Source organism: Vitis riparia, chromosome 7, assembly GCF_004353265.1.
Source record: "Vitis riparia cultivar Riparia Gloire de Montpellier isolate 1030 chromosome 7, EGFV_Vit.rip_1.0, whole genome shotgun sequence".
In the NCBI taxonomy this organism is placed as follows: Eukaryota; Viridiplantae; Streptophyta; class Magnoliopsida; order Vitales; family Vitaceae; genus Vitis; species Vitis riparia.
Window position 1 is genome coordinate 25,505,125 of NC_048437.1, and position 26,863 is coordinate 25,531,987.

Consider the following 26,863-nt stretch of genomic DNA (forward strand, 5'->3'; position numbering starts at 1 on the left):
TAGGAAGGGGTTTTATAGAGGGGCTTGATTTCAACGCTGGGTGGGTAAGGTTAAACATCAATAGAGAAAACGAGTTCCTCAGCGTTTTCCCTCCCCTGTCTCTGCCTCCGCCGCCAGGTATGCACAGCTCTATCTTCACATCCTTTCTTCTTCCTTCCTTCTTCTTCTTCTTCTTCTTCTTCTTAGATGAAATGAGATGAGATGATGAGAATATAAACCATTATCTATAACATGTAATCTCAAAACAAAAGAAATGAAACAATGTTTTCTCAAACACAAAAGTAGATGGTTTCCTATCAGGGCTGCAAGTGGATTTCTGGAAGGTGAATTATTGAATCCGAAACTCTCAGCTCGCCGATTGGGGTTGCCGCCCCTCCCGAAACCCCAATCCACGGTTTGACCGCTGGAGTGGCAACCCCCTTGTACACGGATCTCGTGATTTAGGTCGCATACTCATCATATATGCTTCCTAGACTGTTCTATTGGATGTTTTTTCATTGAAGAATTTCCCATATGCGCGTTTCTGGTTCAATTAGCTGTCTGGGTTTCTCGTCTATCACCTAATTGCATAGTACTTTTTTTTTTTCAAATTTACTCGTTTGGATTCGTGCGCATGGTGCGTTTGTACACATGGGTAAATGAGTAGTTTGTATAATTCGGCTGAGGCTTGTAGAATTTCCCGTCAAGAGAATGCATTTTGCTCTGTTTTGGCTGTATGGTTTAGTTTCAGTATGTTTTAATTCCATTTTTGTTTGATGTTTTTCTTAGGACTAAGTTAAGGAGATGGCTAGTGGTGAGGGAAAAAAGTCTGGTGAGGGAAAAAAGCCTAATGCCAATGCAAAGGGTGGTGAGTATTTGCTCCTCTCTGCAGTCTAAGAGCTGCTTCTGTATCTATGTGATGGTCGTATTGGTTCCTCTAAATTTTATTGTTGACTTTTTCCAGGTGGGAAAAAGAAGGAGGTGAAGAAAGAGACTGGTTTAGGCCTTTCCTATAAGAAGGAGGAGAACTTTGGGGAATGGTATTCTGAGGTATGCATTGCTCCATCAGGTTTAGTGGCTATAGAACAATTTTATTGGAATTTAAAAGTGGAAGTCTTTTTTTTTTTTAGATTTTGGTTGGTTCTTGGAAAATACTATGAAAAAAAGATGTTAAGAAAAATCATTTTCTCATGGTTTTAGTATGAAAAATAGTAAAAAAAATCAAATATAACTAAAATTAGTAAGAAACTTGTATATTTTAAATTGTTTAATTTTTATATAGAAGAGTTAAAATAAGTGAAATGAGTTTGAAACAGTATATAAAAATCATTTATTGAATTTAAATCAATTTTTATTTTCCTTCACTTTTTCATTCCTTTTATTTTTTCCCTCTATTTTCTTTTACTCTCATTTTCCTTCAAATTTTTCTTGAACCAAACATAGCCTTGAGCTTCTCAGTTTTATTTTTCTGATTTCCTTTTTGCTTATCATATTTTGATTGCTGACATCAAAAAGTATATCTCTAGTCAGGAATGCTTGGAGTGTCATAGGGGTTCTATTCTAAGGGGCTAATGCCACCTAATTATTACCAACTATTGTCTGTGATGCATTTCTCCCATATTTTAGTTTTTTTTATTTATATTTTTTTTTTAGGGTTCTTTTATGAACTTCTATGAGAAAAAGAACTCTGAGAAAGACAATCTGCCATAAGGTAGATATGTTAATGTGTAGATATGATTTATTCACATTGGAAGTATCTTGTGTTCAAGTAAAACTAGAAAGCCTATGCTCTTATTAGATTCTCTAGGACTGGAATGGCACAACACCATGATCAATGATTTTTGAGTTTTGAAACACTTAACAAAAATTTATTAAAATTTTTTACTATCTAAAGCAATAGGTTAGAAAACAGATTGTTTCAAACTTATTGTGGTCTTCTATAAGTTTCTAATCTTGTGAACTTCTAGTGACTGGAAATTTATTCTCTACTCAATAGATACTGCAGATGCATTGAAAATCTTGGTCCTAGGTTGGTGAACTATCATGTTTGTTGCCCCTGAACAGTTATGGAATGATTTGTGGTTGCACAATATAGAGATCAGAGGAGAAATAATGTTAGCCCAGGATAGGATTTCATTGCCTTAGCTGGAATGCTATATTATATTTTGTTATTTAGAATTCTGTAACTTGTGGATGTTGTTTCACTGTTGTGTTAATTTAATAGCCCTACAAACAAAATTATATCTGTGATTCATGTTCGATATAATGCTTCCTTGCTAGCTATCATATTTTAGAATGTACAAGTATTGTTGCCCTTGACCATCTAAGCTTTCTTTGGTTTGTTTAGGTTTGCGTCAATGGTGAAATGATTGAGTACTATGATATATCAGGCTGTTACATTCTGAGGCCATGGACTATGGCAGTCTGGGAGACGATGCAAGTAAGTCTGAACTATGCAATGAGAACATTTTTCTTTCCTGGTCGGTCAGTTATTTTTATATGCAAATGAGAACTATATCAAAGCACCCCCAGCAAAGAAAAGGGGATGCTACCTTGGTAAACAAGAAGTATACAATACAAAGAATACCCAAATGAAGAGAAAACAAAATAAAAGAGCTAAATGGACAATACACCCTGCCCGTGGCCTTTGGCCAACCTCAACCTGTCAATGAAATCTGGAAAGGAAAGGCTATCAAACCCAAAAGATACCCGTCCACCACGAAAAGAGAGATTTAGGACACACATGTTTCAGCTTCAACATGTATGATACTTCTCTGAAATCATTCCCAGGATGTTTGGCTCCTAGTTGTTGCTGCTAATTCCTCCTTTTCTATTGTTTTTCTTTTCCTAGACTTTGAATAAGATATTATTATTGCTAAATTTTGAATGATATTGAAATGCAGACTTTCTTTGATGCGGAGATTAAGAAGATGAAAATCAAGAATTGCTACTTCCCTCTCTTTGTATCACCTGGTGTTTTACAAAAGGAGAAGGATCACATTGAGGGTTTCGCTCCAGAGGTAAGATTTTTAATGCTTTTCACATGGTAGGATTAAAGTGAATTCTGTTTACTAATTAAGATATTGATTTTGAATTCAACAGAATGTGCCTCTTGAAACTTGGTAATAGCATTCACCCCTGTTGATCTTCTTATGGAACTTTTTTTTTTTTTTTTTCCTTTTTAAAAAAAGGCTTCTGCTCTTGAAGTGATTGTTGTTGATCCTGGGTAGAAGCATAGCCTATTCAATGCTTTTGTATGATAGGAATTGTCAAGTTCACATAGCTTTTCATGTTTTTATGTCATTAGCGTTACTTTTTTTTTTTTTTTTTTTTCATTTGTCGCTTTGTTCTGGCGATATTTTGTTTGCTAATTGGTTATACATAGATTGCTTAAGAACTCATGGTGCTCGTTTGACAAAAAAGTTATGATTTATTTTATTAACTCTATCTCACCTAATATTTCGGCGATGTTGACTTTTTCCTAGGTTGCTTGGGTAACAAAATCTGGACAATCAGATTTGGAAGTGCCTATTGCTATTCGTCCAACAAGTGAGACTGTCATGTATCCCTATTATTCCAAGTGGATAAGGGGACACCGGGACTTGCCTTTGAGACTTAACCAATGGTGCAATGTTGTTCGATGGGAGTTCAGCCATCCTACCCCATTTATAAGGTAGTTTGGTCTGCATTTATTGATTTTTAATTTGTTCTGTTTTCTTGTTTAGCTAACCTGAGGTTATTTTAGGATTGGAGATTATTTGCAAATTAGCTTTAGTTTTTCATGATTGACTATGATTCTCCAATTCCTTATTTGTTAATATGTCACAAAATCTTGTTTAGTTGTTCATTGGCCTAGTTAACATACTTGATGGTTGTAGGAGTCGGGAATTTCTTTGGCAGGAGGGGCATACTGCTTTTGCTACGAAGGAAGAGGCAGATAAAGAGGTATGGAATTCAGGGTCTTAAACTTATGACTTCTTGTGAATTGGGACCACTAGGTAGTTGAAAAGTGAAATTAATTTGTAATATTTAAAGAAAGTTTAAATCCAATCACTCCTTGTGTGGTATTAATTCATTGAGTTTATGGAGGTGTTAGTTTAAGTTAATAGGAATTGTTTGAGAAATTTATTCTTTCTTTTTCCTGTTTTGGTTTCCAATTTCAATTGTGATGTGTGGACCTTGAGATGGGCTCTACATTACCAGAAACTCAATGATATATGTATGGGCTTAGAGGTTGTGGGCCTGTCACATTGAGGCTACGCAGTCTACTAATCCTTAACGCAAAATGATAAGTAATGACTCCAAAGAAGTGACCCCACTCATTGCAATAGATGCCTCAGCTTTTGTTTTTGCACTTGGTTTTCTAATTGTTTTATTAATCACAGGTCCTTGAAATATTGGAACTGTATAGACGTATATATGAAGAGTACTTGGCGATTCCTGTTATAAAGGGTAAGAAGAGTGAACTGGAGAAGTTTGCTGGTGGATTTTACACAACAAGTGTTGAGGTACTTGATTTTTATTTATCTGCTTGCACTCCATCCTTTGTCTTTCATCCAATGAATTGCATACCGTTTGCATTAACTATTCTGTGTTCTATGGTAGAAGTAAACTGTGTAATTATGTCTGTGTTTACCTTTTTTCAGGCCTTTATTCCAAACACTGGTCGTGGTATACAGGGTGCGACTTCACATTGTTTAGGTCAAAATTTTGCAAAAATGTTTGATATAACCTTTGAAAATGAGAAGGGAGAAAAGGCTATGGTCTGGCAGAATTCCTGGGCCTACAGTACCAGAACGGTAAATATATGACATTTTTTTTGTTTGAGTTGAAAAGTTCTAATTTAACAGCAATTATGTTTCTAAAAGGGGGGATAATTTTCATGCATGGGATTTCTTTTTAGGCATGGTGTATGTATGCATGAGGAACTTTTAATTTGATTCTCTCTACTAGAACTTCTTAAATCACTTTAAGGTTATTGGTGATGTATCGATGCCCAATTTTCTACTTTTTATGGGGCTTTATTCATGTCCTTAATTGATTGACTTGAACTAAAGTATAATTCAAGGCAAACATGTAATGTAATTCTACCAGCTACTGAGATTGGATTTTTGAATGCTGATTTCTCTATCTTTCCAATCATATCTGCAGATTGGGGTGATGGTAATGGTTCATGGGGATGACAAAGGCTTAGTGATGCCACCTAAAGTAGCATCTGTCCAAATTATTGTGGTTCCTGTGCCTTTTAAAGATGCTGATACTCAAGCAATCTTTGATGCCTGTGATGCCACTGTGAATACCTTGAATGAAGCAGGTTTTCGTGCCGAGGCAGATCTTAGAGATAACTATTCACCAGGTTGGAAGTATTCACATTGGGAAATGAAGGGTGTTCCTCTTAGAATTGAGATTGGGCCAAAAGACTTAGCTAACAAGCAGGTATGGGAAATCCAATTGCTATTTTTATTTCCTTTCAACCAATTTGTTTCTTCTTTATATTATTGTGTCTGTTCAGTACTCTATGGTATTTCCATTTCATTGCTTTTACTTATTTACTGGAAGAATGATATATTTTGTTCTATCCACAGGCGCGTGCTGTTCGCCGTGACAATTCAGCTAAAATCGATATTCCTATGGTCAATTTGGTTGAACAAGTAAAAGACATGCTGGATAATATTCAACAAAACCTGTTTGATGTTGCAAAACAAAAACGAGATGCTTGTATTAAGACTGTGAGAACATGGGACGAATTCATAGAAGCGCTTGGCCAGAAGAAAATGATCCTTGCTCCTTGGTGTGATGAGATGGTATGGAAACTCATCCCTCATGTGCTATTGTGGGTTGTCTTAGTTGATACATATCATTTGATGAATTACTTGTTTCTTATTCAACATTATGACTCTGCCTCTGCCTCTGCCCTTATCATCAATTTTGTATTGTCATATACCTCGACACTTTTACACATGATTCAAAATGTCAGTTCATTTTTGAGATGCAAAGGACCCTGGTCTTGGTCATAAAGAGGACAATTAAACTACCTATCATTAAAGCTTGTTTTACATCATGTGTGCTTTGGATTTAGCCTGACTTTCCATGTGAACTTTGACTAGTAAAGATTTTCTGTGTACCAAGTTAGGAGAATATTACTTGACCTCATGTTTTAATTTTGGGTTTGAAACACAGGTTTATTTTTTATTTTTTATTTATTATTCATCTGTTTTAACTCGCTAGGAAGTGGAAAAAGATGTGAAAGCAAGGACAAAGGGCGAGACAGGAGCAGCTAAAACTCTTTGTGCTCCTTTTGATCAGCCAGACCTTGAAGGTACCATTTTACTTATGATCATCATCATCGTCATTATTGGTTAAGATTTTTCTTATTATCTTCACTTCAGTGGAAGTCAACATTTAATCAAACAAAAAACCTACAAATGGTGCTCCTTAATTGCTGATGGGTTTTCATCAATCATCACTTCATATAAAAATTGATGGTGGGTCTATTTATTAACCTAATCCTGCCTCAACTCCTTAAGGCCATCAAGTATGAGCATGTGATTAAAGACAAGCAGGGTTTGAATTTAATCATTCACTTAATGTAATTTATAAACTTACATTTTATCATATCGTAGATTACTACATATGCAATTAAAAGTAGAGAGACATGCAGAATTTTGGATTCAATCTGAGTGAAGGCTTGGACTAGAATGGTTTCAGATGAATATAGACTAGTATTTAGTGTTGTTAAAAGGTGTAAACACCATCAAAGAAGATGAAGGCATCAGTTTTGCCAATATAATACATGATCTAAAATGGGCACATCTTCATTATGAATTTGTTATAATATGAGAATATGCGAGCAAATGGGATTGCAGATTGATCTCATATTGTTAATCCAAATATTGGTGAATGAGGTCCTCTTTGTTCTTGTGTGTTGTGCAGGTGTTAATTGCTTTGTGACAGGAAAGCCTGCAAAGAAGTGGAGTTACTGGGGCAGGAGCTACTAGATTACAAGATTCTGTTTATCAGTCTCTTTTCCACACAGAATTTCTGAATTTGTGGCCAGGGTGATTAATTTATTTCTTTAGAGAAGCTTAAGACTTAATAGGATGCTCTCAATTTTGCTTAAAAAAATTGGTGAATCATGATTTGTGGGTTTTACCAGTGTAATGTGTTCTAATTGATAGGCTACTTCATTTTCTTATTTATACTATTGACATTGATACCGATATTTGAGATTTTCCTTCAGGATTTGTCCTTTTGGATGGAAAGATTTGGTTTCACAGTATGGTATGAGCATCTTGGTTAAAAATTCAATTCATAAATCCTTTATCAAAAATAGCTCTTAAAGGATTGGTTCCAAAAGCAAGTTCTAAAAGTAAATTTGAAAAGTTTTAGATACAATTCTTGAAGTGTTTTGAGAAGTACTCGGAAAAGTTTTTAGAATTATTTCTGAAAACAGTTATCAAACAGGTCTTAAGGTTTTGTTATATAGTATCAAAGGTAAATTTTAAGAAAATAATAACAATAAAATAAAATAAAATATTTGGTTAAAAGGGATGAAACAATCCTCGAATTGTGAATCTAATGTTTTCATATTTTTATTTAAAAAGTAATCAGTTTTTTTATATAAATGTCTTTTACCATTTTAAGTATTTACATATACGTTTTAAAAAAATATATATATTATTATTATAAATATCATAAAAAATTAAATTGAATTTAAATTAAGTTTGGACAAAAAAATACAATTTTAAATCCAATTTGAATATTAAAAATGACTGTGGAAGCCCACCTAAAGATGGGATTGGTTCAATTATATACTTTGTAAAAAATAATAATATTTTTTTTTTTAAGTAATGCTTGATATTATAATATTTTTTCTTTTAATTAAATTAACTTTTGGACCGCACAGCGATTGAAACCAACGGTGGGAAATATTGAAATAATATTATAGTATTCGTTTGGGCCGAGCTGAGTGTGGATGTGACTTGTGAGGAGGGCCCAAAGGATCCTACCTTATCCCGGTGCAGTCTCTCTCTTCATCTCCCTCCACAGAACCATGCTCACAGTCGTTCTGCGCAACTGAACTGATTGGAAGCCTATTCTTCCCTTATTGCTGGCATTCAAAATATGGCGGCACTGCCAGTGGAGTCGCCGGTGCTCAACCACCACCCCTCCATCTCACCTTTCTCTCCCAAATTATTTGGATTCTCCCACTCCACTTCTTACCGCAAACCCCCCACCACTTCCTCCCTTTTTCCCCTTCAGCTATCCTCTCACCGAGGCCGTCGATTGCGTCCCATGGCTTCCCTCAGCGGTCTGCTTGGCGGGATTTTCAAGGGCACTGACACCGGGGAGTCCACCAGGCAGCAGTACGCCGGAACCGTCACTCTCATCAATAATTTGGAAGCCGAGATGTCTGCGTTATCTGATTCCGAATTGAGGGACAGGACCCGCCTTCTCAAGGAACGAGCTCAGCGGGGTGAATCTTTGGATTCTCTTTTACCTGTAAGTTTTCGGTTACCAAATGTATTTCTCATTCCACGATTAGCAACTTGGTGGAATTTGCTAGATTTCAGGGTTTCACATTTCTAATCATCTGGATACCAATATAATTGCTCATCAGTCTTTATTTCTTAATCCTTTAATACAATTTGTATGGCATATCCCTGGTTCAGCAAACATGGGTGAATTTGAATTCGCCATCCATGCCTTCGTTCGGCATATTTTACACAACATTCATAACCTAACAATTTGAATATTGGAGCAACATAGTCTGCAGTTCCCTGTGAATCAATGGGAAATTGAAACCCAGAGTGAGGTTTATACCTTGTTCTGAGCTTGAAACATCTCCATGATCTCGTTCCTAATAGAGATAAGAACCTTGCTTATCTAAGTTAAAGAGGTTGGCTTCTTTCCAGTATGGTCAAGTGACCAGAAAATTTATGGTTCGCAATAAATGATTTAGCACAATCCCAAAAAGGAAAAGGAGACTTTATTGGCTGTTGAGTGAATCCATCATTATCTTTAAAACTCTCGAGTTTTAAACCGATATTAACTATTTGATATAAGAACTCCCTCAAATAGACTCTCCAACAAAAATATTCCCAAACTAGTGCTTCTTGGCATGAGGTTTTCTTAAAACCGTAATTGGTGAGTACATTTTTTAAACTTAAATTTAAAACCATAGTCATTGACTATGGCTTTAATCTTAGGTTCAAAATTGTACTCATTGATTAGTTTTGAACTTAAATCATAGTTCTTGGCATGAGGTTTTCTTAAAACCGTAATTGGTGAGTACATTTTTTAAACTTAAATTTAAAACCATAGTCATTGACTATGGCTTTAATCTTAGGTTCAAAATTGTACTCATTGATTAGTTTTGAACTTAAATCATATTTGTTGACTAGGGTTTTATAATGTAAAGGATATACAATATTATATATATTTAGATATAATATATGCAAAATAAATAATTAATACGATAATTTTGTAATTCCAAAATATGTTTATATAAAATAGAAAATGCCAAAACATTTAAAATAAAATAGAAAACAACACCTCATAAGAAGACAAGCTAAGAAGTCCAAAAATCTCACTTAAAAAAATTATATGATAAATATGACTACATATTATAATACATACAAAACAAAATATTTAATCTTGTATATTAATTTTTTTTTAAATAATTACATAAATTTAACAACCACTTATATATTAATCTCACATACATAATTTTAATATATACAAAATAAATGATTAATATGATAAATTTATAATATTAAATTTGTTTTAACAAAAATAGACTAAAATATTTTTAAATGTAATAAAAAGAAAACCTTTTAAAATAAAAAAACTTTATAAAAATAAGAAGTTAAAAAAATGTCGTTAAAATATGCCCAAAACCATAATTAATAGACTACGATTTTGAATTTAAACTTAAAACCATAGTTGGTGATTTCGGTTTTAATACTTAAGCTTTAAACCATAGTCAATGACTATGGTTTTAAATTTAAGTTTAAAACAATAATTATCAACTACAATTCTAAGTTTAAATTCAAAATTGTAGTTGATGATTATGGTTTTGTCACAAAAAAAAGAAAAAAAGAATAAAAAAAAAAGAATATTCAGGCCACATGCATCCATATGGCTGAGAAGCATTGGCTTGAGAATTTTTTTGAGAGTCTATTTTGGAGGATTTTTTAATATATAAAATAGGTTATATTGGTTTAAAAGAGCACACCAGAGTACATGGGTCATATACAAGGGCAGCAAAAGACAAAATCAAAACAAAGAAAGCAATTTACAAAAAACAAGAACCCTTCCCTTATATAGCACCAAACCAATTGACTAAATCTATCATAAACATTGTTGCTTCATTGAATCCCACCCTCACCCATTCGCAAAGTAAATGTAAAATGGAGTGTTTCAGCATTTGATCCACTTGTTCCATGTCCTCAAAAGCCCTATTATTTCTCTCGTTCCAAAAAGTCCAAAAATACCAATTATTTCTTGCCTGGACTTTGTTCTTCAATATATTGATAAAATGTCTTAGCTTTTGTTTTAACTTCAGGGAAGTTGTTCCCTTACAGGAAGCATTTGCTGTGGTGAGAGAGGCTTCAAAAAGGGTTCTAGGCCTTCGTCCTTTTGATGTTCAACTGATTGGTATGGTGTTACATTGATGTGTTCTCTTGGTTTTTTTAATTTGACCTTTGCTGTATGTTGGATCCCTAGGCAACTGTAAAGACAACAGAAAAGTCAGTGTGCAATGCTGTCTGACAATATGAACAGTATTTTAGACTGCCAGGTCTTAGGAAACATGAGATTACTGATAAGCTATTATAGAAATCTTATCCCTTTTGAAGTTTGGTATGTGGAAAACCTATCCCTCACCTAAAATCTGTGACTATGCGCATAGTATCACCTTGTACGATCACAAGCAAGCACACATTTGGCTACTTTAAAAAGAATGCTGAAGAATTTGCATTATTAATTTTTTATTTTCTGATGGGATCTATATTATGTTTTTCAATTTGGGCATCATTATATTATTATATGCAGTGATTTCAGCAGTATATGTTATATTGTATTACATTACAGCTAGAATGCTGAAAGAAATTTTATGTATAGTCTTGACATAATGAAACTATCCAAAGGGGATGAATAGGTAGTCTCTAAATCAATCTCCAAATTAATACTTTATTATAAATTTTCAATTTGTCCCTTTTGATTAATTACTTATTGAAAGCAATCAATTTCATGCAAATATAAATAACATCAATCACACGAATAAACACAGGGATATAATGTGGGAAAATCACCTAATAACCTACTAGGTGTAAAAAACAATGGGTGGTCTCTCAGTTGCTAAATAATCCACTAATTATGAGAAAATGGTACACAGTTTTACTTGATTGGATGCACCTACTTCTTAGGGTCTTATACCGTTAGCACCTATACTCCTTTTTCACGTCCTTGATGCAACACTCCCTTGTGCTCCTTAGTGGATCCCTTAAAGCTCATTTTAAAGTTTCGTGATGATATCTATGACCTTTGTTGTAGTCAAGAGTTACACTCAAGAAAGCTCTTGAAAATCTGAGAGTTGGAGGATCAAGCTTTTAAGAATGGTTATGCTCTTTTAGGTTCATAAAACCCCACCCTCCTTTTAAATAAAATTTCTCTATTTATATTTTTAAAACCTTTTTTAGAATTATGAAGAGTTCCCTAATTTCAAAAATATTTCAAAGATTCTTGGTAGAATCAAATACCAGTTTAGAGATAAATACAATTTTAAAACTTACTAAAATATTCCAAAAATTCTTGTTATAATCAAATACAAATTTAGAGATAAATATAATTTTAAAACTTATTAAAAACAATTTTTAGAATTAAAAACATAGTAGAAAGCAAATTTGGAAATAGAAAGTACTCTCTTCCTAATTTCTTGTATTGGCCATTCTAAAAGCTTTATCAACCATATATGCATACTTATCTTAAATTTTACGATTCTGAATGACCCAAATCCAAATTTGATGAAGTTTGAAGTTGTATTGAAATGGATAAGACCCAAGGAAGTAAGTTACATCTAATTAGTAAGAAAGGAACAAAATTGCCAACTAGATAAAATACACTAACAAATACTTTTATGTGGCTATTGAAGCTTTTTCAAAAAATTTAATATGTATGTGCTTTGTGAAGTCTATTGATAATCACATCCAATTGTATGCATGTGTTTAGACTTATTGGCAATTTTTATGGCTGACTCTTTTTGTCTAATGCTGGATAGTCTGGATCAAAATCCTTAGATCATAGTTGTTTAGTCAGTGGATTGTTTATTTACTTGTAAACAGAAAGCTTAATATGAATATCAAGTTGAATGATATCTGTATTTGTAGGTGGCATGGTTCTTCATAAGGGAGAAATAGCTGAAATGAGAACTGGAGAAGGAAAGACCCTTGTTGCAATTTTACCAGCTTATTTGAATGCATTAAGTGGGAAAGGAGTTCATGTTGTTACTGTCAATGATTATCTGGCCCGGCGAGATTGTGAATGGGTTGGTCAAGTTCCTCGATTTCTTGGACTGCAGGTTGGCCTAATCCAACGTATGTCTCAGTCTTTTGTTATTTGTTCTACTCCTGCATTGGTATTCCTTTTGCTTGTATTTGGATGGAATATGAATGCATGCATTTCCAACCATGTGGAGGTTGTTATTTTGAACTTTTTGCCTATGAATGTATATTACGTCACTTTTTAAGAGTGCTCTGGTTGTCTGTAATTTTGTTATTTTCCTGTCTATTTAGACAGGCTCAAAATTCTTTGTTTTACATCACTGAATTTTTTTTTTTGTAGACCCCTTTTAATGATTTATATGGGCTTCAAATATTTAGTTTGGTTATTTAGCCATAGAGTCAACTCTTGAATATTGGTTTTTTAAGTTATACGCTCTTAGAAAGATCGGATTTAGTATGGATGGCTAACTTAATTTAGATAAGATCCATCCACCTCTTAGCAATGACCTTTACTCAAGTTAGTAGCTCCATGATTTCTACCAGCATTGCATGATGGAACAGAATGTTATGGGTGTGTTAGGTGAAGCTTCCCAAAGGATTGGATTTGCTAGTTTCAGTGTTCTTTTTCTTTTTTTGTTTGTTTTTCTTTAAGCTGGCAAATATTTTTTTTTTTTTGATAGACGAAAACAAATTGAATTGATAAAACGCCAAAACAGGGGGCGCACCCTATGTATACAGGCAGTATACAAAGAGAGGAAAAAACAAGGCTGCAAAAAGAAAGAAAAAACCTAGAGAGGTAAAAAGCTAGCCATTATGCCAATCACCCAAAAAATTCAGAAAAGAGGGAGAGTCTAAATCCAAAAACTGTTGAGACCACTCTAGAAGAGTCCGAAAAAAAAAGGTTCCTCAAGTAGGGGTCTGATATCTCTTCCTCTTGGAACGTTCTTTGGTTTCACTCTCCTCAAATACACCAAAAAAGACAAATAGGCGTCAATCTCCAAACTACTCTCCTTTTCTTCCCTAGCCTCTTAACTTTTCGTTCTAGAAGCAGATTTCTCACTAAGGCGGGGAACACCCACACCAGTCCAAAAGAAAATTGCAGCAAAGTCCATAACTCCCTTTGTCCTACCACAATGAATCAAAATGTGGTCCACCGATTCCTTATTGTCTTTACAAAGGTTTCACCTATTGACCATGGACCAACCTTTCATCATTAACATGTCTACTGTTAAATTTTTTCCCCAAATTGCTTCCCAAGCAAAAAAAACGAGTTCTAAGAGGGGCATATGAGCCCAAATTCTCTTTGGCTGGAAATAAAATGCTATTCTCAGCCCTTAAAGACCTATAATACGATTTGACATTAAACTTTCCCCTCCTCTCGATCTTCCAATCTAAGGAATCCTCCCCTTCTCGAACCTTTACTGCAGAAATAAGTTCCATAAAACGAATCACCTCCTCTAATTCCCAATCTTGGAAGGATCTTCTAAAGTGCACCTCCCAACACCCGCCTCCACCTTCCCCCAAAGGTCAGCCACTACAGCAGAATTATGGGTTGCAATTCTGAACAGCATAGGGGAAAGATCCTTCAGCTTAGAATCCCCAACCCAAATGTCCCTCCAAAATCTTGTGAGTTTACCATTTCCAATATGGATACTAGTTCTAAGAAGGAAATCCTCCCAACCCTTTCTAATGTCTTTCTAAAGGCCCATCCCATAAGAATCCCTCATCTTTGTAGTGGTCCAACCCCCTTCCTCCTCTCCAAATTTTCTAACAATGACTTTCCTCCAAAAACTCTCCCTTTCTAGAGGAAATCTCCAAAGCCATTTTCCTAGCAAAGCTTGATTGAAAACCTCCAAATGCCTTAACCCCAACCCTCCATGCTTCTTGTCTTTACATATAACCGACCAACTTACCAAGTGGATCTTCCTTCTCTCCTCCAAATCTCCCCACAAAAAACTCCCTTTGAATTCTCTCCAATCTAACGCTCACTTTCTTTGGGATTACAAAAAGCGACATAAAATAGATGGGGAGGTATGAGAGAGTGCACTTAATAAGGGTAAGTCTTCCTCCCTTTGACAAGTATTGTTTTTTCCAAGTAGCCAATTTCCTCTTGAATCTTTCCTCTACAACATCCCAAACTCTACAAAATTTATGAAGGGCTCCAAGGGGTAAACCTAGATAAGTAGTAGGGAGCATCCCTACTTTACACCCAAAACGCAGCTGCTCTGTCTACGTCCTCCATGCCCTCTACTGGTATAATTTCGCTTTTCTGCAGGTTTATTTTCAGGCCTGACACCATGCCAAGTATATTTATCCCTCTCTCTTGCTTTCACCTGAAGATTCGTCTTATTTTTTAGCACTTTTTAGCAATGGAAAATAATTATTCAGAATGATAAATGACAGCTGCTGGTCAATCTAATTTTACAGTTTGAAAATCTAATTTCTTTTCATTCAGGTATCTGCCTTTTATTTTTTCCTTCTTGATAAACAATGACACTGTCCCTCAATAATTTTTTGAATACAATTTTTCATTAGCTTTTGTTCTATAAATTGTATTGTTGATGCATGTGGTTGAATGCAAGTAGTTGCAATTGAGGCTTGGCTTAGTTGAGTTAATTAGTATTGGGACATTTAAAATTTTCAACATCATTTTTATTTTTTATATTAGATGTTTTCAAGACCTGTATCAATTTGCAATATCATACTCTTTTGGTGGGGCTGTGGATTGGTCCTTTTAAGTCTATAAGTTCTGCTTCTAAGTATTAGTTGTTGAGTTAACATTATGACTGGAATATATAACAATTTGATGTTTATACTGGCAGAGAATATGACAAGTGAACAAAGGAGGGAAAATTACTTATGTGACATCACATATGTCACAAACAGTGAGCTTGGTTTTGATTTCTTGAGAGACAATCTTGCCACGGAAAGTACTCTCATCTTTACATGCTGTTTTGAACTATTTTCTTATTGCAGTAACTTTTAATATGGTTGACTTTCAACATATATCTTTCACACGAGCTAGCTCAATCTCCTTTCTACTTGAGCTGAGTAATTTCTCCTATTTGTTATATGCAGAGTGTTGATGAGCTTGTCTTGAGGGGTTTCAATTACTGTGTAATTGATGAGGTTGACTCAATTCTGATTGACGAAGCAAGAACTCCTCTCATTATCTCAGGACCTGCTGAAAAGCCAAGTGATAGGTACTATAAAGCTGCAAAAATTGCCTTGGCCTTTGAGCGAGATCTGCATTACACGGTATGATATTGAACTACTGTAAAATGATGGATTCTTCTTTGCTGTGAATTAATTGCAATTAAAATTGTGCTTGATTGTTTTATTTCATATTATTTTAATCATGCCTTTAGTTATGTGCATTGCTCTACAAAAAGATATGTTGGTGACTACATATCAGTTATGTTTGGTTTCCAGAAATTTTGAGGGAAAATGTAAGGTAAAAAAATTGAGAAGAAAAGTAGAAGGAAAGAAGAAGTGAAGGAAAATAAAAAGTAGATTCAAAGTCGATAAATTATTTTTATATACTCCTTCAAACTCATTTCACATATTTCAACTATTCGATACAAGAGTTAAATAATTTGAAAATGCATAAGTGTCTAACTAATTTTAATTATACTTGACTTACTTCGATATTTTCCGTATGACAACTAAACATATTTTCTTTAGCATTTTTTTTTCTTTCCTTGGTAGTTTCTAGGAACCAAACATAACCATCATGTATGGCATATGACCAGAAATTTTGTTTCTGTCATGAGTCAAAACAAGCAGTGGATGACAAGACAACTGAAAATATTTCTTTAAAAGAAATTATTTCATTTCTTTTTCTTACTAAGGTAGTTTTACCAGGTTGATGAGAAGCAGAAAACAGTTCTACTCACAGAACAGGGTTATGAGGATGCCGAGGAAATTCTGGCTGTGAAAGATTTATATGATCCTCGAGAACAGTGGGCCTCATATATATTGAATGCAATAAAGGCGAAAGAACTTTTTCTTAGAGATGTCAACTATATCATTCGTGGAAAGGAGGTCCTGATTGTGGATGAGTTTACAGGTCGAGTTATGCAGGTGATCAGTTTATCTCAGTTTTGGCTTTGTAAAAACAAATTTTATGGAACAGAATCTTTAGCATAACTGTGTGTATACTGTATTCCTTTCCATTTCCTATATGCTAAAGATAGAAAAATAACTTGTATCTGGAAGTTGTGTTTTGTGTTAATGCTTTTCTACAACTCTGAATTTTTTTGAAAAAGGAAATCTAATTATGAAGGGTTCTAATTGAATCGCTTGCCCAAGCATAACTTTATTGAGAAAGGAAAAATAAATGTACATTGAAGGAAAATAATTAGAAAACCTGTGTACAGACTTCTTTAGTGATGCTTGTACCTTCTTACATCTTTTGCCAGATGGAAATATTGTTGTATTCTTTGGGGAAATACTGTTCTATTCTTTGGTGAAACACCAATGATATAAGGAGGGTTGGTAATAATCCTAGCTTGTTTATTTTGATAGGGTAGGCGATGGAGCGATGGACTTCACCAGGCGGTTGAAGCAAAAGAAGGGTTGCCCATTCAAAATGAAACTGTGACGCTAGCCTCAATCAGTTATCAGAACTTCTTTCTCCAGGTTGGAACATCTTATTTCCCAAATCATTTCATGTAGCATGTTTGGATATTTACTTTCCATCTTCTAGCTTTCTAGTGTTAATTTCTATTCACTATTGCAGTTTCCAAAGCTTTGTGGAATGACTGGCACCGCAGCAACTGAAGGCACAGAATTTGAGAGCATATACAAGCTTAAAGTTACAATTGTGCCCACAAACAAACCCATGATAAGAAAGGTTTGTTCTTGCATGCTATCTGTTGTAGCAGAAAATCATCCTGTATTTATTAGCAGGTCAAATCACAGAACTTGGATGAGGAACAAAAGAAAAAATGAGACAAGATTAGATTTTAAAGCTGGTTATAGGTAGTTAAATTAAAGAACAAAGTCATAACTCAATGACGCTGCTGCCAAAGCAGGTTTCAGGATGAGTGGGACACAGTCCTAACCTTAGACAATTTTTGTATGAAGTGATTGCCATAAAGACTCAAACCTGGGCTTTAGCTTTTAGAAGCACAAAATTTTTACCATAACAACAGAACAGGCAATGTATAGTTAAATAGACAGATTTCTATGGAATCAATGTCACTGGAGTTGTGAATATATGATATTTTACTTCACTTCTTCTCTAGAACCTCAACTTACAAACAGATATGGATTGACTTGACTTTTGTTAGCTGTATTCTAGAAATATAGATGCCATTCAGCTTGAATACAAATACTTAATGTAAAACTTTTTTTCTTCGGTTGATGGCCTATTGAGTCCCTCATTATTCTTTAACTTGTCAGGATGAGTCGGACGTAGTTTTCAGGGCCACTACAGGAAAATGGCGGGCAGTGGTGGTTGAAATTTCTAGAATGCACAAGACAGGTCGTCCAGTGCTTGTTGGCACCACAAGTGTTGAGCAAAGTGACTCATTGTCAGAACAGTTGAATGAAGCTGGAATTCCCCATGAGGTGAGGTCCATAAATTTTTTGTGGGTATATATTCTTTTAGTTGGGGGAATGCAGCAATGGTAGCATGCTCTATAATCGACCTCTATAGGTGAAGTATGGTCGCTTTATTCTGTCTGTGTATGCTATATTCATGTTTCTCTTTTGCTGCCAACATAGCCAAACTACTATATCTAAATATTCGTTGTATGAGATATATTAACTAATATCATTTAATTAAAGGTTCTCAATGCGAAACCAGAGAATGTAGAGAGAGAAGCAGAAATTGTTGCACAGAGTGGTCGTCTTGGGGCAGTTACAATTGCTACCAATATGGCAGGTCGTGGAACAGATATAATTCTTGGTGGTAATGCAGAATTTATGGCAAGGTTGAAGCTTCGCGAGATGCTTATGCCAAGGTATAATTGCGCTTCATGGAAGTTGTTTTGTTTAACATCCTAACATTGTATATGCATGTACAACTAATCAAGCTCTACATGCATGGTTTTTTATGGTCATTGAATCAGCTTAGTGCTCTAAACATGAGTTTAGTGCACATGTATTTTACTTGACATCACATGTAGATTATGATTTTAACCTTAGTTTCTTATCTCAATTACCTGGAGCTAGTCTTCTGAGATGTTGAAGATTTTAAGTTTATATCACAACTTTTTTACTTCTCTTCAGTTTGGTTTCTTGTATTTTTTTATTTCCACCCATTAAGGATGCCTGCATTATCAGGGAAAATGCCAACCTTACTGTGTATTCTGTACTCTTGGAACCTATAATGTTCTAATGTCCCAATTCTGGAACTTCTCTTTACATGCAAGGATGGGGGATCCTAAAGAGCTAAAAACATTGTATCTTAATAAAAAATAAACCGCAAGCACCATCCACCTTATTATGTCTCAAAGCATATGTTATACTGTTTCTAAAATGATAAAAGGGCTGCAGGGTTGTCAAGCTAGTGGAAGGAGTTCTTGTATCTGTGAAGAAACTTCCTCCAAAGAAGATATGGAAGGTTTTATTTTCAGCCTGGTCTATATGAATTTGGTTTTCACAGTGGTCACCTTGATCTTCACCATCCTTGTTCTCAAGTCTAGTATCATTGTCCAGGTGAATGAAAGTCTATTTCCATGCAAACTATCCAGCACAAATACCAAGCTGGCTGAGGAAGCTGTGGAGTTAGCTGTCAAAACTTGGGGAAAGAGATCGTTAACTGAGCTTGAAGCCGAGGAACGGTTGTCTTATTCTTGTGAAAAGGTGAAATTCGCAGAAGATACTGATTTTCATTTATAGAATTATGATTGCAAATTAAAGGACATTTCTACACAGCACAAGAATAAATTTCACTTGATTGTGTCAAATTCAAACAGCTTGGGAATTATTTGAGGGGATTTTTTTAATAATTTTCAGTCAAGAATTTGCCTTTCCATACTACCAAATATTAATGACTTCATTTAGAATTTGTAGGGCCCTGCTCAGGATGATGTCATAGCAAAGCTGCGCAGCGCCTTCTTAGAAATTGTTAGAGAATATAAGATCTACACTGAGGAAGAAAGGAAAAAGGTTAGTTCAATTTTCCAGACACCAGTTTGAACGGAAGGTTGTCAATTTATATAAACTGTAATTTCTGTTATTTCTACATTCCTATAGGTCGTGTCAGCAGGTGGACTTCATGTGGTGGGGACAGAACGGCATGAATCTCGTCGAATTGACAATCAGGTGAAAGTTTCATTTTTATTTTTATTTTTTATTTTAGATTTGAAGTGGTGGGTGTGAGTAAAATCCTATAATTTTACTTGAGTTTTCTCATCTGTGTGTGTGTAATCCTTCATCTGTACAGTTGCGTGGTCGAAGTGGCCGCCAAGGGGATCCAGGAAGTTCCCGTTTCTTCCTTAGTCTTGAAGATAACATCTTTCGAATTTTTGGGGGAGACAGAATTCAGGTTTAGCCTATGGTTTTAAAGTCTATTCGCCACTACAGTTTAGGATTTGCTTGTTAAAGGGTTCTCATTTTTGCTAATTGTAGGGTTTGATGACCGCTTTTAGAGTTGAAGACCTACCGATTGAGTCCAAGATGTTGACAAAGGCACTAGATGAAGCACAGCGGAAAGTAGAGAATTATTTCTTTGATATTCGAAAGCAATTATTTGAGTATGATGAGGTCCTGAACAGCCAAAGGGACCGTGTATATGCAGAGAGAAGGCGAGCCCTTGAATCTAACAACCTCCAATCTCTTCTTATTGAATATGCTGAACTGACAATGGATGACATCTTGGAGGTAAAATCATCCTGGGTTTTTTGTTCGCTAGACCAACCTTTTTCCCCATCTATTGCAAGTTATACACACCAGTTCCTTGAGATATTCACAGATTGTTGTATTTAATGATGTATAGGCAAATATTGGGTCTGATGCTCCAAAGGAAAGCTGGGATCTTGAAAAGCTCATTGTGAAACTTCAACAGTAAGATCTGTACTCTTCATATGTTTAGTAAATCTGACTGTCTCCAAGTTGCAACACAGAGGAATGCCAATGGAACGGGAGGAGTATTAAGAAGCTTTTTATCTTTCCCATTGCTAATGAGTCATACAATGATTCCAACCTTTGACTTCTATGAATTGCTCCCACTTTTATCTGTCTTTCCCTTCGTAGCATTTTTACCTTCTTAAGAAGGATGGTTATTCTTTAAAAGAACTGTTCTAATGATTTCATTTCTGCATCTTCAGGTACTGCTACCTGTTGAATGATCTAACCCCAGACTTGCTGGCAACAAAAAGTTCAAGTTATGAAGATTTGCGTGATTACCTTCATCTTCGCGGTAGAGAAGCTTACTTGCAAAAAAGGGTCAGTATCTTTTAGAATTATAGACTTTGAAGGATTTCCTTGTTCCATAAGAACACTAGATCTCAACTCAGCTGGGATTAGGCTCTCATAATTTTGCATAAATGAGGGCTAATGGTAAATTGTCATTATTTTCCTAGGGCATGGAAGCAACAAATGCTCTATGACATGAAATCAATGTGCTACTTACATTAGTGTTTATTGCCCAATAATCAACTCCATTGTTTACCCTAAAAGTTGATAGACTTATGGACTTTCATCGTCAAAGATAAGCTGATAATGTTATGCTTACACTTTGAGAAAAGCTGTTGAAAGCAAATGGATTTCAAATCACCCATTTGTACATGTTATTTTAAAAACTGGACAAGTTCTTGATACCACTCGTCTAAGAAAATGAATCTAGAAAGTATCAACTCATTATGAGTTCATACTGAGTCCTATTCCCCAAGCTGGTTTCCTGAATTCCATCTTGTCCAGTTCCCATGAGTAAGGTTGGCCTTACAAATATAATGCCGTAAATGTTAACATTCTTAAAATTAAACTGATCCTGCTTCTTTCTCTCAGTGGTTTTGAATATGACTATGTTCTTGAATTTTATTTTAGGATATTGTGGAGAATCAAGCACCAGGTTTGATGAAGGAAGCTGAAAGGTTCCTCATTTTGAGCAACATTGATCGCCTATGGAAAGAACACTTGCAAGCACTTAAGTTTGTTCAGCAAGCTGTAGGCTTACGTGGATATGCACAGCGGGATCCGCTTATTGAGTACAAGCTTGAAGGCTACAATCTATTCTTGGAGATGATGGCACAGATAAGAAGAAATGTTATTTATTCAATATACCAGGTGTATATTAAACCAGAGCTAGATATTGTATCTTCAGTTTGTGCACACATGTCACACAGTACACTCACCAATTCTCTATTTTTATCTCACCTGCAATGCCCTTTTCCTCTGGCAGTTTCAACCAGTACTAGTGAAGAATCAGGAACAACAAGAACAGAGTGAGAAATCAGGCGAACTTGTAGCAAACGGAACAGGAAGTAGTAACAACCAGCAGGATCCTGTTGGGGCTGTTGAGTCCACTTCATCAGCCGCCAGTCCCCAAGCTAGCGCATAAGATAGCATCAAAGAAAAATTCCTGCAGAGATTTTGGGAGGTATTGAAGGAGGATAAAAGTTTCCTCTAATTTATTAGACCCTGCAAAGTGGATGAGTTAAAAGGTGATGTAGAATACTGTCAATTGTACCATAGGAGAACCATAAGATGAAATGAGAAATTATTGAAAAATCAATAAAGAAAGGCCCTATCATTTTCTTTAAATGCCATATTTCTTCAATTTCTTAGTGCAAGCGAAATTACAATTTCTAGAACTTGGAACTTCACTTCTGTTGGGTAGCCTTGTTTAGATATATGTTATAAGATGCATGCCTTGTTATCCCTCAATTAAACAAAGGGAGGGGGGCGCGCTGTTGAAGAAAAGAGTCCTATGCAAGATTAGATGTGAGCCCCTGAACCAAGCAATGAATATCCAGCATTGCAATTTGACAAACATATAAAACAAATGCTCGAAGCAGCTTGCCTTGAGCTTTTTCTGAAGTTGCTTCAGGCATGAAAAAGTAAAATTGGAACCATGCAAGCACTTAAATACATTCTAGTAAGATAGGTGAACAACATGGCTAAGAGGGGGGGATGCCCATCTTGAGAGGTAAAAGATGTGTGTCTCTGCATGATGAACAAATCTTTTGTATGGGTTTCAATGCCTTTGTTCATTTTTCCAGCTCTTCCCTGCTCCAATGGCTGATTATCAAACCCTACTATTCTGCAGCTCTGCTACCACCATTTTTTGTGCCACAGCATTAACAAACCCATTCTGTCCAACATGCAAGGTCACTCAACGATTGCATCAGACACTCCACCCAACTCTTGGCAATCTGTTCCAAGATTTACTTCTTTCCCGTGAAGAATTTCCTCAACAAGTTGATTGATGCCATTCTCTCTAGCCTGCATGCAGTGCCAGGTAACATCAAATTATAATCTTAGAAAAAAGGAAAAGGTTTCTACTACCCAAAAAAGGAAGATCAATAAACATAATAAGACAGGCCAAGGAATGAGCTTACCTTTATCCCAATGGCAATGGCTGTTTTTAACTTAACAAGTTCGCCTAATCTCAAAGAACCCCCTTTCTTATCTTTGACAAAGATGAGAGGTACCTTCCTTGAAGATGCCAAGCTTGGCAGATGTTTTGTCAACCATCTTGGATTGCTATCGGAAGCCACAAGTACGGCCTGCATCCTCAATACAAGTCATGTCATTAGCTATATCAAAAGACTACTCAGCATAACATTAATGAGAGTGAATGGTCCAATACTGATATCAAAGGAGGTAACCCACCTGAAGCCGAACTGAAGGAAGTTGAAGCTTACTGGGATTGGCAAGAGGCTGTTGAGCAGATTCTCCTCCCATCTCAGAACATGGGGTCATCCGTTCAAGCACCCGAGTAACTTCATTCACCCCAATTGAGAATTGTTGCTATGTATACCAAACCCACATGGATTATAATTCGAAACACACATTAAAGAAGATTTAAGGTAAAGGGCATACAGCACTCATACCTTGAACCATATTTTTTCGGGTAGAACTCTATTAGAAAGCTTAGCCAACTCTATCTCTCTGTTCATCCAATATCGCATGAAAGCAACTACAAGTTAATTAAGAATACCGAATTCGACAGAGCCCAGGTGTAGCGGAGTGTAGGAAGTTACCTCTGAAGGGATTTGAGCATTGTAAGGAGACGCTCTCCTTCATAGCAACTGACCACCACCCAAATCCGCAGAACAAACCCAAGTCATCATGCCCAACACAGTTCTCGAATCAGTTACACTAAAACCCAAGTAACATAGGAAAGAAATCGGTGTCCGTAAGTACCTTTGTTGTTGAGAGACTGAGGGTTCGATGGGTGTTTTGGAAGTTTTCTTTCTATTCTTCCCCATGATCGCTTCGCTTGCTGCACTCTACATGTTCGACGAAATATTCCAAGTTCCAACCGACTTTGCACTAATGGTGTAGGTATAGGCGAAAAGGGTGTTGGGGTTTAAGCCGGGGTTTATGTGGTCAGGGCCTGAATGGCTCATGGGCCAATGGGCAAGGCCCAGTCATGGACCCAAAACCACCATTGGGCAAATGGGATATAGGAATGCAAAAACACCCAACAACCAAATCTGTAGGACCTTTGATCTTTCTAACTGTTTTGAATAATGGTGTAGGACCGAGGACATTGTGCATTGAAATGAGGCCCAATCCTCAAATCAAAACCATGGAAAATTAAAGGTGAGTTATTGAAATCATCAAGTAAGTACCCCACATTTTATTTTTGGTTAACACAACAAGTGTGGTCCTTCTCTGCCAACTCCACCCTTCCATTTCACTGGGTTAGAGATTTTATTTTTCAACTCAGCCAGGATCTTGATTGGATGATAGAATCATCGCATTAAATACTAATACTTGTCAGTTCTCATATGCTAATTATGTAAATGTATAAAAGAAAATCTGCAAAAAAAAAAAAAAAAAAAAAAAAAGAGAAACAAGGAAAACAAGGTACAGGGTCAAGAGAAGGAACAGCCCATGTGTGTGAGACTAAAGAATAGCATAAAGTGAGGATGCATTGATGCATCTTGTTGTTGCAGTAGATTGAAATGTGTATATATATATATATATATATAAAAGGTTGTACGGATCTATTCATTTGTTCTCTACCACATGAGATGGTGATGCTTCTACTCCATTATTGTGAATTATTAATATGCTAGAGACAAAGGTCTGTTTGGTATGAATTTTGTGGTCCATTTACACTATGAGTTGACATCTTTTTTTTCTTTTTTTAATTAAAAAAAATGGAGTAGTTGGTTGCCATTCTCTTATTGCATGTGTCATTGTTTGATGTATTCCATTGATTATGGGTATCCATAGCATAAATGTCAGTGACAGTGAGTCATGCTTCAGCTGCTTCCATAGAGCAGCAAACCCCAAATGCCCATCTACAGATCCTTAGCGGGTTTGTAAAATGGACCTCACCTCTTTGCTTTTTGGGAGCTATTTCACATGGTTTGTAAGTGGATATTGATTATACTGGAAAGGCCACTTGATCACAGTCGGCATGTGTTGTATCATTAGTTAGTCTAACATCTCCCTAAGGTTGATGCCTAACAAGTAGAGAACTTCCACAATTTCCAGGAAAATGACTTCCCCTATCTTATTCATTATCATTTAAGACATATCAAGGATTGTTTTTTCTTCTGCTGCTCTCCAATCCATTTTCATATTTCAAAGAAAAAAAAAACCCTAGATATTTTGGAGATGAGCCCCTCTTGTCAAATTGTCAATGGACCCAAACGTGTGGAGGACAACTTCTTGACAATTCCTGAAAATGCCATGTCCAATAGCACTGTCAGCATTTTCAACACTGGAAAATAGGTTTCAGACAATGAACCCAAAGCAGAAACTTTTGTTAAATTTTACACAAGAACAGTACTCTTGCTTTCCAAACTAGCAACCAGTGACTATACACTGTGATCAACCTATTTTACTTCCTCTTGCCAACCATCCGCTATTGTTGTCTACCTTTGTTTTCCCTATTCTAAATACAAGTGTGACAGACATAAGTCCTAGGAATTAATCAAATTAGTTAAAACATGGTTAGGAGGTTACAATTTCATTATACAAAGCATGGCTTACGGGCCCGAAAAATTAATCAAAACCATTCATTACTAATTAACTAATGTGTATGATTCTAGTGTACATGCCACTCAAACTACATTATGGATACAAAAATCAAGTGTATGACAATGATGGAAAAGATGAATAAGCATACTATGATGCAAAATTGGTTGCTTTCCATTATAAAAGCAAGAATTCAATCTTTTGTGGACCTCGAAAATTATTGTCAAGTGCCAGAAAAAAAGAAAAAAAAAAGTATATATACAAATGATCCTGTCACTTGAGTTGAGAGAGTAAATAACACTTTTACATGTTGATAAATTCTTTGGTGATTTGGCTACAACCCCATATAACATTTTACCCATCTTGTGTGACATCTGATTATTAGCATTCCATTGTGATTTTATGTACTATATCTTTGCATTGAAAAGCACGGTTGGTGAATTTGGAAGGCTTGGCTTGTTATCATTTGTGTCTTTTGTGAGAATGACTCCAAGCTATATCCATGAGTCTGTGGTATGATTTTCAATGTGAGGAAGGTTGGTTTAGTTGACTGTGAGAAGAAAAAACACAAGAAAAATTAGACATATCCCAAACACACAAGATGTAAAGAGTACATGCACGAGTTAAAAGTGTTAAAACACAATGATGGAAAATGGGAAATTAACAAGGAAGAGCATAATTACAGGTTAATAAGAAACAAGAAACCTAGACCTAAAAAAAGAAAGGTGCTGACCTCATGCATGCGGATGGGGGGGAGAGGGAGAGAGCCCCCCATATGGAGAGTCATATCAAATATTTTGCAGTGTTGATCAGACTTTTCACCATTGATGGGGAGTGGGTGTGTGTTTGATTAAAGGGGGCATTGGATCCCTGACTTGGGAAACCAACCTTTTTTTCCCAAATGCTTCATATTAACACCTTTCACATTTCACCCTGCCAAGTCCCCCTATCCCTATCCATCTCTCTCCCCTGTCCTCCCACGGGCCTTGTCCCCCTCTTTTTGGACGTTTTACCATTGGTGCCTAAGACTGCTACAAGTGCTTCTGTCATGGCTGCATTTTGAAAATTTTTATATACCCATTTGCATAGCTGTATACATATATATAGAAACATGGCACCACCAGCAGTGGCACACCTGTGAGGTCATTTTGGTTACTTTGATTAAACAATGAACTGCCTTGTCTCACTCTGTGCACATTCTTTGTTTGTCTCGCCATCACTCCTCCTCTTGTGGTTCCCTTTATTTTAATTCTAAGCTTTAGAATATTATG

The 26,863-nt window shown here is 35.7% G+C and overlaps 3 protein-coding genes across 4 annotated transcripts; 2 read left to right on the forward strand and 1 right to left on the reverse strand.

Annotated features, from left to right (window-relative positions):
• Positions 1-12: 12 nt before the first annotated feature.
• On the forward strand, positions 13-7,223 carry LOC117918737 (proline--tRNA ligase, cytoplasmic). Of its 2 annotated transcripts, none has more exons than XM_034835596.1 (13): positions 13-117; positions 769-847; positions 944-1,029; positions 2,327-2,419; positions 2,883-2,999; positions 3,465-3,652; positions 3,858-3,924; positions 4,365-4,487; positions 4,626-4,778; positions 5,131-5,415; positions 5,565-5,783; positions 6,208-6,298; positions 6,913-7,223. In XM_034835596.1, exons 2-13 carry the CDS (start codon positions 784-786, stop codon positions 6,975-6,977), a joined length of 1,551 nt encoding a protein of 516 aa, XP_034691487.1. In that variant the 5' UTR covers positions 13-117; positions 769-783; the 3' UTR covers positions 6,978-7,223. The 2 variants fall into 2 exon arrangements, with proteins under 2 accessions (XP_034691487.1, XP_034691489.1); XM_034835598.1 differs by lacking the exon at positions 13-117 and adding an exon at positions 357-444.
• Positions 7,224-7,981: 758 nt separating this feature from the next.
• Positions 7,982-22,196, forward strand: LOC117918329 (protein translocase subunit SecA, chloroplastic). The gene is made up of 20 exons (XM_034834890.1): positions 7,982-8,481; positions 10,566-10,638; positions 12,369-12,575; positions 15,305-15,408; positions 15,561-15,740; positions 16,347-16,565; positions 17,010-17,123; positions 17,224-17,337; positions 17,889-18,056; positions 18,276-18,451; positions 18,987-19,053; positions 19,149-19,295; positions 19,506-19,601; positions 19,689-19,757; positions 19,879-19,980; positions 20,064-20,315; positions 20,431-20,498; positions 20,762-20,879; positions 21,480-21,719; positions 21,835-22,196. Exons 1-20 carry the CDS (start codon positions 8,104-8,106, stop codon positions 21,991-21,993), a joined length of 3,051 nt encoding a protein of 1,016 aa, XP_034690781.1. The 5' UTR covers positions 7,982-8,103; the 3' UTR covers positions 21,994-22,196.
• A 149-nt stretch (positions 22,197-22,345) lies between these two features.
• Positions 22,346-24,027, reverse strand: LOC117918330. The gene is made up of 6 exons (XM_034834891.1): positions 23,802-24,027; positions 23,639-23,686; positions 23,489-23,546; positions 23,268-23,405; positions 22,994-23,161; positions 22,346-22,877 (listed from the first exon to the last, which is right to left on the reverse strand). The coding sequence occupies exons 1-6, from the start codon at positions 23,864-23,866 to the stop codon at positions 22,764-22,766; spliced, it is 591 nt and encodes a 196-aa protein (XP_034690782.1). The 5' UTR covers positions 23,867-24,027; the 3' UTR covers positions 22,346-22,763.
• Positions 24,028-26,863: the final 2,836 nt, after the last annotated feature.